General features: G+C 38.3%; 1 protein-coding gene across 1 annotated transcript; it reads left to right on the forward strand.

The window, feature by feature from the left end:
• Positions 1–697: 697 nt before the first annotated feature.
• Positions 698–14818, forward strand: LOC145480052 (SH3 domain-binding protein 2-like). The gene is made up of 12 exons (XM_081458542.1): positions 698–1247; positions 6100–6363; positions 8421–8520; positions 9826–9940; positions 10516–10577; positions 10960–11462; positions 11722–11833; positions 12499–12541; positions 12757–12812; positions 13395–13458; positions 13634–13690; positions 13918–14818. The coding sequence occupies exons 2-12, from the start codon at positions 6153–6155 to the stop codon at positions 14038–14040; spliced, it is 1446 nt and encodes a 481-aa protein (XP_081314668.1). The 5' UTR covers positions 698–1247; positions 6100–6152; the 3' UTR covers positions 14041–14818.
• Positions 14819–14820: the final 2 nt, after the last annotated feature.

The following is a 14820-nucleotide window of genomic DNA, read 5'->3' on the forward strand; positions in this document are numbered from 1 at the left end:
CAGTTCGCATATGAATTATTTCATATATACTTCACATCGTAGCTTCTTTTATTGCTGATATTCGTACGCTAAGATGTCTTAAAATAATGAAAGCTTCTAAAAACGCATGGTCTTCAAAGGGCCTTATTTCGAGAACGAGCACTGTGACCCCCTCCCCCTGTTTATCTCACTGCGTGGCAAGTTTTTTTTTTTAAATATGTTCGTGGGAACACTTGGGGGCAACTTTCAGGCGGGCATTGATATTATTTGAATACTAATGATATTAGACTACTATGTTTTGAATGGAAATTAGATTTAAAAATTCTTCGTCGCAAACAAAAGAGAACTCACTGATGTTTATATCAAATTGCTGAATCGAGCTGAAACCACCTGTGGTATGAACCTGGTGTTATCTGTTTCCTGGCAATCTATCCTTCGGCAGTTTGCGATGGATCGACTTAGTTGACAAAAATCACTTTAATTGCGAGTAAACAAATAAATTGCAATTCGAAATTCCATAAAATTGTTGTGTCGGTACCGGTCAATATAATATTCAAATAATTATCATGCTTGAGTAATATTGGGTTAATGTGACAATTTATTGCATTAGTTGCAAATTGCGATCGTAATAACAGCTGTTACGCCCGCACTGTGGCGACATTTTCCTTTTACAGGTTTGTTTTATTCTGAAGCAGTTGTTTGCTCTGCAAGTTTGTCAAGGCTAACATGGGGGGCTAGAATTCGGCATAAACTAGTGCGGTACTATAAACAGAAATGACGTCTCTCTCACGCCCACATGACGTGGGTTTATGCTAGCGGAAGTCATCAGTTTAGTCATCGAAAAAGCATTCAGTTCATGGAAACCGAAATACAGTGAAAAACTTCAAAACTTATGCTACTTACTTTCCCAAAAGATGAAGTGAAACAAAGAGGTTGATAATCGTTGTTGTTCTACTCAAGAGGCATTCGTTTCCCCTCCTTTCCCCGCATGGTACACAAAGGTACACGTGATTGACGTGATTCTCTCATCTGTTCCTGGAACTAGAGGAAGTGAGTTTGGTAAGAGACAGTACGAAGCTCCACAGATATTGCCATCAAATCTACACGGAAATGCTCCATTTACGGTCTTTAAGCGCCACCTTTCTCGCGAAAGGAAAGATTGAATCCTAACATGCATCAAACAATTAGCGTATCAACTTTATAACCCTCTTAAACGGCTGGAGTTGAACTAGTGTAGTCGCAGGACGCTGGATATTATTTTGATTTCGGTAAGCTTAAATCTTGTGTAACCCTTTCTTTCCGTAAAAGACCATTGCATTGATGGCATGTTTACTTCATTTTTCTGTTTAATTAAGTAATCAACTTTCGTTGTAATCATTTCGTGAGTTAATTTACACAATCAGACATTCACATTCCAATACGACTCAGCCACATGTAAGGCTTTAATTGTCTCGATCATAACTTCTTACTGATCTTGTCGTCTGCACGACACGTCGGAACGTATCTTGTCCTTGTTTGATGTCAGTTTGTAGCATGAAGTTGTTTTCTTGGCGGGAAGTTCGTATTCATTCTTCATTACTTGAATTTGAACTGTTTTATGAGTCAGTCGTACACTGAAGAGAAATTTGCCATCTTAATTTCGCAAGACTTTGTTTCTATATCAGCTTACGTGTTCGACGTCTTGGAGTTTGCTACATTGCCGAAGCCATTGACACCGGTGGTAATCACTATATTCCCTTTGGAGAGTTGGGGAGGGCATGAAGATATTTCTACATCAGTTTTACAATACTTCATATTGACATTGTGTGTGTGTGTGTGTGGGGGGGGGTCTCGAAAGCCAAATATTTTTTAGCTTCATTGTAGGTTAGTGTAGTATCACACAGGCCTATAACAGTGAGAATGATCACTTTTCCCAGCTTGGAAGCAACTAGTTTGTCAGAAATTTTGTCTGAATCGTGCAAACTGAAATTTGCCAGCTCCCCAATTTCGGGTTTCCATGCATTTACTGACATTAAGGTCTGACAATTCTCCAAGCTTTCTGAAAGTTTCCTTATGTTGCATTATATTTGCAATGCACGCTCTGATTGGTCAATAGAGTTGCTAAACCTATGTTCTATTATACCGGTAAACCACGGTTCCTGATCTATGGCAGCTCTACGCGGGAACTAGAGAACTCGGAACTCTAACGATAGCAAATGTAATAAACAGTTTTGCCTTTTACTGGCTGAGATATCAATAACACGAATATCTTTTCAATCAACATACACATGGAAATCTGCAAGGAAAAAAGGACCAGAAGTTGGTCGTCGTACATGTATAAAGCTTTAAGTTCATCTTTTCTTATTTTACGGTGACTCCTGTTATGCTTGAGATTAAAATTAAGGAAGTTTTAAACCTTTTTTTTGATGCTTTCCATGGTCTGTGGAGGACGAAGTCAGCTGGGCCTGAATGATCAATTTGGGTTGTTAAAAAAGCAGGGAAAAGATTTCTTTCTATCGGAAATATTGATTTTAAACTCAATGCATGCACACATAATACATTAAATGAATTTGGTTTCCATAAGCTTAGCTTTCAAGCAATAGTTTTCATTTAGCAAAATACAGAGAAACATGGACTTCATAGCCTTCAGCATAAGTAAATAAATTCTGAACAAATTTTGGAAGCAGCATTTCTGTAACTAAACTTTATTCCATTTGCAAAACTTTAGAAAGTTATTGTTAAACACTGCGTTGAATCACTTCGCCAAGCACATGAAGTTTGGACTACTTGCACACCTTTCATGCAGCCTTTTACTTTTGTGATGATCGATTCCACCTACAAATCCCTGCATTTCGCTGTCAGAATACTTTTGAGTTAATTAATGTACTTTTTGCCTGTCACCGATAACCTTTTCCTTTCCTTTCTTAAAACTCTCTTTGCATGAAATGTTTTTGTCACTTTGCTCTGCGGATTTCGTGTCCGGTGTGGAGTCTGTGCTTTCATTCTTTCAGTCACTGTGATTGGCTTGTCGCATCATGTCATGAATTTGATGAGAATAAGCAACTTGATCACAAAAGTACAATAAATTTTCCTCTCATTGACAGACTTTTTCCATGGTTATTTCATAAAAGCGATAGACCACTTTTTCTTTGGGTTTACCTGCGCAATAAACCACTTGAGATGTTGAGAGAACACTCGAAAAGCTTGTAAACCACTTGTTTAACAGCTCATGATCTACAAGCTTTTCTCATCTTCTCCCAACATCCTGCATGGTTTTTTGGGCCAGTAAACTCATAGAAAGAGTGGTCTATTGCCTAATCATAATATAGCACACACTAGTCGTATCTAGTTCCTATTGAGCCATCATGAATGAAATCTCTATGTCCGCACGGCTGTGCGTATATACACGTAAGATGACCTGTGCAGTTTCAATGTAGCTGAAAAATTTCTGTCGAGTTTAGTGCAAGTTCCCTTTGTTTGAGTTTCCGCAAAGTTTATTCTGAACAATCCAAGCTCTACTTTGAGCCTTTGACTTTTGTCAAGCTAAAGATGTTCACTTAAGGTGATTCTGCAGAATTGCATTGCGCATCCTTACTGTGCAGAATTATACACCTGTTTAGCGCGTGCACATAAACAAAATGGCTGCTTTTTGCTATACAGCTTGGCTTGTGAGAGAGGCAAATGATTGTTTTTCTTGGAAATTAGTACTGGGACCCATAAATTTTTTCTCTTTATTTGAATGTAGTGATGACCTCCTTTCTATTTATTAAATATATTTAATGATTTTTATTGTAGAGTAGAAAATCATCACCCAAAAACATGAATGTAGTAAGAACTCCTGAAAGATTATTAAAGTAATAAAAGGAATCGCTGGGTATATTCAGGGTCCACCTGCTCATAAACAAATGCCAGGACCACCCCTTCTTTTATTTCATAATTTCAGTTCCCTTAGCATAAGTAGTCAACAGTAAAAGTTTGAATGAAAATCTATTGTGAATTCTTTTTTGATGGAATGTCCTTAAACTGGAGTATTTTTGACTTTGCTTGCCTACATTTTCATTATTACCGTATTTTCTCAATTAAACGCCGGACCCCGATTAAAAGGACACACTCAGCTTTGGGACCGCGCTGACCTGGACACTAGTTTTCTCATTTTGAAAAAAGTTCGCCTCAACCTGAAATCAAAGTACATCTAGAAATCCGCTTCAATCTTCACAGTGTTTTGCTTGATTTTCAATCGTTTACTGAATAGCCTGTTTTTTAGTGTGGTTTTGCTCATTCTATGATACTATTTTTATCATATTTCGTTAAAAACGGTATGGATCGCGTCTCTGTGATATGCAAATTAGCTATGAAATGGTATCTAATGTGCATGTGCCTCAGCTGACTGTGTCCCTTTAAACACCGGCCTCGTATAAACGCTGGGTCCACGAGGCCAATTTTGAAATAAATGCCGGGGGTGTTTAATCGAGGCCCCGGCGTTTGTTCAAGGCCCCGGTGTTTATTTGCGTTCCAACCAACAATTTGATTTTTCCCTTATTAATTAGCACTACCGCAACATACTAGTACGCTATGGTGTTTTGATAATCTTAATAAACGTTCAAAAGGAAAAGTCCCGCTTAACATAACAAGAATAGTAGCTGTACAACAAAATAAAACAAAATGTTCATGTTCGAGTTGTCATTAAGACTTATTACTGATGACGCACTTTCTTTCGTGTGTTATAGTGCTCACTGTCACTAAAATCGCCAGGATCCCTCCAGCGTTTGTTTATGAGCTGTTTCAATCTTGTCATAAGTTGTCCTTTCTGAGAGGAAATCACACATTGAATAGAAATAGGGGCTTCAAGGCCGCCTTGTTCCAAGTTGCTAGCTCTGTAGGTTTCCTGTCTCACCTTAGCCGAAATTTTCCCTCCATGTTTTACAAAGAAGCAAAGAGTGAAAGAGAGTTCGATTGGGATGTGTCCGACATTTATATTCTCATTATCAGGGTCATGCACATGGTAAACAGCCATCGCACACAGATCGTACTTGCTGTTTTCTTCATGACTTACAATAAGACCTTCGCCGGTCGCAATATCTTTCCAGAAGTTAACAAGTTTGTTGTTTATGACAATTAAGGTACATTAAAAATCGTAAATGCGGACGCTTAACTGATAGTATCGAGGAGAACGATGGCGACATTGCCGTTAATACGGAACTTAAAACTTTGTATCCATACTTGCTCCTATTTATTTTATATATTTTTGTTCTGTTCAGTGCCACATGTCCTGATTGTAACGTACATGTGCTGTTTATAATGCTGTATCTTTTAGCAATAATCATCCTTCAAGACTCAGGGACAGTTTACCGAATGGAAAAGTCATTTCGTGTTGACAAACTGCCCTAGGTTTCGGAGGATGGGTGAATAAATCAATCTGAAAAAAATGACAGAACATTGCACTTCATAAATAAATGCTGGCTTCAAATAAATGCCGGGTCCACAAGGCCAATTTTGAAATAAAGGCTGGGGGTGTTTAATTGAGAAAATACAGTATTCGAAGAAGCAAATTTTTCATTGACAATTTTAGAAACCAGGTTAAGCGTTTTCATTCAACCATTGCTCAACTGATTGTGGCATGTTAGGATCCTACTGACCTTTGTTTTCCTTCACTGAGCATTGTGAGAATGTTGCAGTTAATCACAAATAAAACATGTTTTAGCGCCTTTAAAGTTGTTGTCGCCATGTTTTAAAAGAATTGGCTGGTTCATGCTTTAAGCTGTGTGTATATCGAGTTATGGATGCACTTGGGAAGTTTGGAGAGCACTCAAGAAGCTAGAGTTGCTCTCGGCTATCCCCTCGAGTAACTCTTACACTTCTTTTGTGCTCTTCAAACTTCCCGCATGCATCCATAACTCAACATACGCATGCTAAGCATGAACCAATTCTTTAGTACAAGTCAAGAATAAAACTACTGACTAATCTTGCCATGCAAACCTCTACAGTGTGCACATAGATCTATACATGTACATCATACACAGCTATGAAGCAGTTACCATTATCTCGCCAACTTACTAATGAATGTACAAACAAAGCACCTTCCTGAAGTTAAGACTTTGCAGTCATTTTAAATATTAATTTGGATTATATTTGCTTTTGTAGCACCAAAGATAAGACGTTTGATATGATGATGTCATAACAGTGAGAATCCAGCTATGGCTGCTAACTCACCTTGCCGTCTGGGCTCAACACTGCCTCCTTGCAGTAGCCCAAGCCTAGTTGAAGATGGAAGAAGACGGTCTTGTTCAGAATCACAACAGCTAATGCCAGAACCTTTCCAGTCAATTCCTGCACAGGAACTGCTCAAGGATAGCCACTGCAGAAAATGTGGATGGATTAGGAAAGAGGGTGGAGGTCTCAAAACATGTGAGTTGCTTTGTTACATGTGTTAAATCGATCTGCTCAAGAGTTGAATATTTTAATGATGAATATAGTGAACGGTGAGTAATTCTTCATGAAATAAATATCATCCCCATTAATTGCTACACTGAGAGCCAGGCTGTCCCAAATATTCACTGTGGCAGGACTGTGATCATTAAGTTTTGAGTCACCTGTTGATCTTCACACTGTTAAACTCATCACAAATAGATGAGCTTGGGAACTGGTGCCTTAAAGGTTAGCGAGGTGCCAAAGCCATAAGCCGCTAGGAGGTATCCATGGCAACCCTGGAAAGCGGGAACCACCCAATGAGCATCCGCTAACCGGCACCGTCACACTGAAAGAAATTCAGTGGAAACTACTTACCTGAAGAATGCTTATCCCTGACCAAGAACAAAACGGGAGGGAGGAAAGGGTGCAAGAATCCGCAATGATTCGCGAGCAAAGCAGTGCAACTGATCCGCAACAATCAGCAGAATACACTACAACAATTATGCAATGAACCATAAACCCCTGCAAAACCCCTGAAGGCCGCCCCACAGATCATGTACTCCCAAACGGGGAAACCGCTGGCTGCATAAGCTCATATTTAACTTGCCTAAATGATATTAGCTGGATGGGCACACTAGCTGGCTGCATTAGCTCGAGTTTAACCTTGCCTAAATGATATTTAGCCACATGTAACATGTTATTGCTTCAGTTGTAAGTGAATTTTACCAACAAATTAAGGATAGTGTCCATACTTTCTGTGCATTACGCAAGGCATGGTTTAAGCGCCACACGTGCGCTGGGGTTGACATTGATGCAGTCAACTACGCTTCCAAGTACACGACTAAAAGAAAGCAAAATTTTCCTACTGTGACCAAATCAAGTTTAATGAACCTGTACTTAAACCAGGAACACCAAAATAGCAGCATATCACTAACCACTAACTGTTAACATCATCCAGCTGAAAAACTAGCTGTTTTTTTGTGGAAAATTATACTGAAATCCAACTGTAAACATGTACCTGCAGATGGTGTAGTGCATGCACAAAACAAGTCTGAAATATGCAAATCTTTTACTTACCGGGGAGGTGACAGGAAAAAATGTAACAGGGACCGTAAAAGTTTTCAAAAAAGATCAATAACTTAAAAAAACGAGGGGTTACCCCCACATTTTATGTTATGAAATGGAAGTGGCAAGCGTATTCAACACGTGATTAGTTTCTGGTTGTGAGCAAAAGGTATTTAGACTATATTTTAGCTGAACCAGAGGAAGGCTGTCAGAGACGCTAAAAGCGATGTGGCAACAATTTTGTTATTAAAAACATACGAAAAATGGTTTTTATGCTACCATTTACCATGCAGTGTTACACTGTAAGGTCTTTATAAATGTGTTTGCTTTTCTGTAAGTAAAGGTGAATTCGAAGGAAATCTGTGAAGAAATATCCTTTCCTTCTTTTTTCAGAAAATGCTGATGTCAGCATTTTTGTTGAGATTCAAGGCTAATTATCTCGAAAAATGCGTGGCTACCCCAATTTTTCTTTGTGGATTCCAATAGCCCTTGCAAAGGTGTACAGTACTTTTCCCACGTGGTGCTTACCTGGCGCAAATATAACAAGGGGCCATCAAGCACACTCAGCCCAGCCCTGAGCCATTACAGGTGTTATGGGTTACAGCCCTTCAAATGACAGCCCTGATTGGTATACCAAACTTCTACATTTTGTAGGGTAGTGTACAGGTACTTGTGCGGGGCTGTCATTAAGTTTTGATTCATCTGTAGCCTTGATCTTCAAACCCATAACAAACTTGTTACTTTATGGGAGAATTGTACCACCTACAGGCAAGTTCACCTGTACCATCAAGGGCCCATCAAGCATGCTCAGCCGTAACAGGTGCTACTGGTTATGGCCCTTATTGACAGCCCTGTTGTGGAAACAAGATTTTACAATATCTTAGGTATTGACATTGACTTCATGGCTGCAGTGACTGACTACAGTAAAACTACAGATCATATGATACAAATTGGTGTTGACTGTGTTACATGTAAATATTTCTTTACAGGGCGTGATAGATATTTCATTTTGCACAAAGGCTGCCTATATTATTACAATAGACCAGAAGCTACAACTACAGCTGGGAAGTTTTCTCTTGGTGGATACAGGTACTGATCTTAGCCCAGGACTGAATCTTATGAGTTCAAATATGCATGTATCTTTGTCTTAGTAGCAAAAATTTGGAAATATAATGTGATTGTATGCATTTTTTACAGCAACTTGTCTCAGGCTATACAGCAAGATTGAAAATTATTACTCACAATGTTACACTGCAAATAATTCAATAATAATATCATGTACATATTTTATAAAACTAGTACCACCATTATACCACCATACTGCCTTGTGACAACAAAATTTGCATCTTTGTAAAAAAAATTGTGTGTGTACGTGTAAGGTCAGTAGGCATTATCTACAAATCAAGTTTTTGCCTTAATAAGACCTCCTTCGATCTGTACATCTCTATATATAATTATGGTTTAGTTTGTCCCTATTGACACCACTGTGTGAGTATCTGGGGCTCGACTTACATGTATCAATCAAATCACGAACATTTTTAAATTATACTTCGGAGACGAGATATTGACATAATTTTGACAAGTACTTTTAATGCACATATCGACCCTATTTTTGTGAGGTTAAAAATCCTAAAATTTGAAAACATCAAACTTTAAATAAGTAAAGTCAATTACCTTTACAAAATCACCTTCTTCCTGAAAGTTTCAATGACATGTTTTCACTTAACTGTGATGTACATAAATATAATACTCAAGGACTAAGAATTCTTTCCATTTGCCCTACTGTAGGACAAATGTAAAGAAATTCTCTCTCTGTTTTCAAGGCCCCAAATTATTTTATTCTCTATGCACTGAAATTCAAAATGCCCAGAGCTAGTATTGCTGTGTTCACCTCTAAACTTAAGCCATCTTTCTTGTTATAAGTACAGTATATTATACTTCTTTTAGAGTGTGTTTGTGTGTCCTTCTTTTCGCTTTTTTCTATTTTTTTTTCCATTATTCCTTTATCTACCTTTTTGTATCCTAAAGTATAGTCACTTTGTATTCTGAAGACAGCATTTTTACTCTTGTTAAGAATTAAGTGTGTAGGGTTAAGTCCTTTACATAAGCATTATGACTTCTCTGGGCTAAATCCTTCACTATAGTATATATACACTGATGTAACATTTTATATTTTGTAAATGGCAAAATAAAATAAAACAAGAACAAGAACAAGGTCTTAAGTAATACCTAAGGCATCGTTTTCTTTGCAACTTGTTGTTCAACAATGTTGCATTGCAAGTTGAAAAGTGGTAAGGCTGTTCTAGATATTAGTACCACACATGGCAACCAGGAATTGGTCACAAACATTCTGATTATTTTATTTTGTTTGATTTTTATCCTCCTCTCTTTTAGGCTGTCCCCTGCACCAGAAAAGAGCTCTAAATTTCAGTGGACATTTAAACTAGTTCATTTGCAGCCAGAAAAGAGGACTTATTACTTTGCTGCTTATTCTGAAAAAGAAATGACTGTAAGTAATGTCTTTTACAGCAGTACAGTGTATTAATAATTATATTTGACAGTTTGACATACATTGTACTGTAGATTTTAGCTTTGTCATGGGTTATTGGGTCCAAAAGGGGATTTCAGTCATAACTAGCTCCAATAAGCACCAGGATCACTGTATTCAGTCCCGTTGCCGAGCTTAATGGGAGCACCAGGAAGCGCTGTAAGTGATAATCTTCCTTCAGTGCCTGTCTGTGTCAGTAGGTCCAAGCCCTAACAAAGTTAACTGCATAGCTGCTGCAACATGATGGTAACTGCTAGTGCCATAAACAGTGTATGAGCTCGAATTGCAATTTGATAATAATATTATTAATTTATAGTTAGCATATTGGACGTGGTTCAAGTACTGATCTGCAGGGCCAAATTGTGTAGCTTTCTGACTACATGCACAATTTAGAACTCTCATGCAGGATTAAGCACCCTATCCAGGGGACATAGCAATACCTTGGTCTAGTCTCATGATATGGAAACCAGTTTAACCTCTCATTGTGTGGTAGTTTGTCTTGAGTGCTGCAGTACCCTTTTACCTTAAATTCTCAGGAGTGGATGGAGAGTATAAATGCAGACATGAGTGAATACTGTGGAACTGGAAGACAGACCATGTGAGTTCTATCATGTGATTTAACCCAACCCCTTATTGAAATCTTGTTTGATTACAATATTGCTCTTCTAGTAATTGACTTGACTTAATCCTCTTTGCCCAATTTGTGAGGCACAAGGCTTCCACCATAGCTCTCAACCAGATCCAGCCTCATCCCATGTATTCCTGATGTTTTCATGCTTCTTCTAGTAAGCATCTCTTGAAAGTTGTAGTGTAACACCTTGATCTTAGTTAGCTATGTGTTTGGTTGTTTCAAGACCTACATTGTATTTCTAAAAATGTATATCAGGGAAGTCAATGTCTGTTGGTACATTGTCAGTACATGACAATGTATTAATAGTACAGTTGATGTATATGTGTTACTTTTCTTTGCTTTTTCACAGAATTGAACCTTGTACTGACTCTGGAGAAGAATATTGCTACCCAGAAGTAGAACCAAAATTTAGTATGGAACAATTGGCTGCTTTGTTTGGAAAATGCCCATTACCTGGCTCTGGGGAAACAGGAGGTTCACAGCAGCCCACGTCAGACCCAGTGTATTGCCCACCTCCTGAAATAGACCCTCGAGACATACTAAGAAAATCACCACACCTTCTCAGATCTGCCCCTCCTTCACCTAAGCCAGGGCCTGGAAAGCAGAAGATGGGGTTCAGCTACATGGGGGGAAATAGAATGTCTGCAGGACCATCATCGTTAAGACTAATGAGACAACCATCTCCTGGATCCAGCCCTATTTTTAACCGTAAGCCAGACCTTCCTCCAGATGTTCCGTCAAGACAAGGAAAGCCCTTGGCTCCACCCAAGCCACTGTCAAGGCCACCTCCTCCTACAAAACGTGCCACTGCACCCGTGTTGACATATCCTTCATGCATTTCGAATTCTGAAGGTATGCTTCCAGTACATGGCTATTTCTGGCTTAGCGTTTCTGGTTTAAAACACACAATAATTATAATAACAAACTAGGCAGGGAGAGTAATATCTGATGATATCCTTAAAGAATTAAGTCACATCATGATCTTCTGCATCAGATCACCAAATTGTGTAGACATTCCGAGAGTCTGTATGAACTAAGAAATTACTTCATACAGTAATTTGATTTGGGTGACATCAGCAACATTTTTTCTTCCTTTTCAATTTAACCCCAGATGACGATGATGAAGAAGAAGAAGGTGAGGGTTATTTGGATATAGTTCCTGACACAAATCCTGAAGATGTGGCAAATGAAGTGAAGCAGTCTACCCCGTCAAGGTCTGTCCAGTAAGAAACAACTTTTGTTCTGTCTTTTCTTTACTAATAAAAGTTATATTGGTGTACAGTTGGACCCAGCTAATTCAAACTCGGTTATTTTGATTTCCTTTTTATTTCGAACTCATTTAACCATTTCCCTTGGATTTGCCCTTCAGCCATTTACTATTGGTTTTCGAACTCCCACTAATTCAAAGTATTTTGCGTTTCCCCTAAGAGTTTGAAATAGCGAGGTTGAACGGTATTAGTCCAACTTAAGGATAGCAGATACAATGGATTGTGAGAAATTGGAGATGAAATGCATATGCTTATTAAAAAGGCAAATAATAGCGACGAGGCAGGTCATCAATACTTCAGAATTTCTTCAGAATTCTTTGTGTTTTTCTTTCAAGGTATTTAAGCTGGGCCACGACCTGCTACAGTGGAACACAATCGGTCACGATCTGCTTGGTCAGTCAGCAGAGCACTGGTTAAGCTAAGGGGCCGTAACTTGAGGAACTTGTATGGACCCCACATGTGGGTCTTTATAAACCATTTTCCTAAAAAAGAAAAAATGTACTGGACAGGTTGTTTCATCTTAGTCAGGATTTGCAATGCATGAATCTTATCTTTTTCTAGCTTGTTAAATACAGTATATCTTTAGCTTACAGTACATTGGTGAATTGATTTTTCTCCAGGGGATTTCCAGATGGGCAAAGTTTTCGGAAGCACCACAGTGAGGTTAGTAAGCCAATAGCATGACTGATCGAAATAATAATAATAAAAAACTTTATTCAGATTGATGGTTGATCGCTGGTGTTTCTCTATAGAGTACATGACAGTAGGTTTGGAGCTCTCTGAGAGAGTATTAGACTTGCCCATGTTAGCCATGATGAAACGGTTTACTTGAGTCACTTGCTAAAGTCATACAAGTTATATTTAGTGTTCTCTTGCAGGATGTTCTTCCTTCCTCAGCTTTACGGCTTGACGTGGATAAACTGGAGGTCCATTAGTAAGTACAATGTGCTTCTCTTGTTTTTCTGAAGAGCAATAGCAAGTGGTTACATGGTGAAGTTTTCAATGGCCAAATTCACAGTATACCAGGGACAAGTTATCCGTCTGTGACAAACTAACCATCTGAGATGAATTAGTAATTCGTATTCCTGAGATGGATAAGTCATCTCAGATGGGTAAATCATCTTTTAATATAAATTCGGCTTCAGATAATACGGTCATCTCTAGATAAATTCGGCCAATAATTCCTTTGTGACAGACATTTTGATGGGTTTTACATGTATGTTTATACTGATATCAGGTGTACATGTAACTTCTGAACCCATTTACGAAGCAAAATATGCGTTTAAATCTTGAACTTTTTAGCATCATTCACTGGCATTTCCAAAAGAATCGTGGGAATCAGGGACCTTGTGGATCAATCTCTAAATTCTCTGGCTGACCATTTATCGATATTTCACCATCATATGAAAGTCATACGGGAGGAAAAATTTAATCTTTATTCCTTTGAGTACAAAAACACCATTACCTTTCTACAGTAGATGGTATCTTAGTGGGCTATATCTTATTTTATTTTTAGTCTACTGGAGAACAAGCTAGGAGTTTACATTATGCGAGAAAGTCAAAATGCACAATCAAGGCGGGTAGGAGAATCGTTCTTACTTAATTTTTTATAGTAACTCTTGTGTCCTAACTGTCCTATGAACTGTTGTCGTAGAAGTTTCAGGATGTATCAATTGCTGTTATATTAATTAATATTTACTTTGATCATTACTGTGATTGCAATACCCCTCATACTGGTTTTTCTCTACCACGCAGGCTTTGTCAGTGTGGACTGGAGAAAAAGTACGACATTATATGTTATTTCATGATGAGGTAAGGGAGAACTGATACATGTCATTTGTTTCTTATGTTCCTTCCTTTCTTCTCTGCTCCGCTTCCCCTTGCCCCTCTGCCCCCATGCTCCATTGCTCCTCTGTCCCCCTGCTTCCCTGCTTCCCTGCTCCCCTACTTTTCTCTGTTGTCTCTCTTTGTTTTCTTGTCCTTGTCCACTGAATGTTATGCAATCATCTGATCTGTTTTTGTGTTCTATTTACTTCCAGAACCTAGGTTACGCTCTCGACCCCGAGGGTGAAAGATTTGATAACATGAAAGACCTTTTAAGGCATTACTACAAGTTTAATCTGCCAAAGTGTGACGTGAAACTCACAAGTCCTTATAAGTAGCTGTTTTCAATGGGGTAACTGACACTGAATTGTTATCTCCTTGTTTATGAGAAATATTTTTTAAAATTGATAGTGTTAGTATAGTTTTGACATTGATATTCGCATGATCAAGAGACCCGGTAGCCTCGTATGCAGATGCTTTTTGGGCTTGTCATGCAATCTTTACGTGACGAGTCCATGTAGAATCTGGCGGCTAGAGAGCGTGAATATGAGACGTTCTCCTCAATAGAGAAGTTTATCTTCTGAAAGAGGATTATTTCGTCCATAGGTATAATTATCTTCCCTCTGAACAAGCAGGACTTGTCCTGTATGTAAATTGATCCCCACAGCTCCTGGTCATTTCATTTAAATACTTCTTAATTTGATTTATGCCATTATGCCAATTCCCTCATTCCATGGCCTCCCTCTGTTTTCTTAATTCAAACAAGTTGAATGATTTGCCGAAGTAACATATTTGGACGCTGGGTTATGAAAGGACTCTAAAATAAAACTACGTGATGCAGTGTAATAAGAAAAGGTACTCTTTAACCTAAAGAATAAAAGTATAAAGTAAAATGAAGGGTGTTTCTCCTATAGAAGTATGTCGTTCTCTTTGTGGGCTGGTTCCACTGCCATGAGGTACAAATAAGGACGGCAATAAATTAGGCATAATTTACATTGTGAATACCAACCAGTGTTTTGAAGTAAAGCACTAAAAGAACGTTAAAACTGTGTACAAATGTAGCATATTGTTGACGCAGATAAATTGAAGGGAATTATTATTATTACAGTATTTTGTAA

Source organism: Orbicella franksi, chromosome 2 (assembly GCF_964199315.1).
Source record: "Orbicella franksi chromosome 2, jaOrbFran1.1, whole genome shotgun sequence".
Lineage (NCBI taxonomy): Eukaryota > Metazoa > Cnidaria > Anthozoa > Scleractinia > Merulinidae > Orbicella > Orbicella franksi.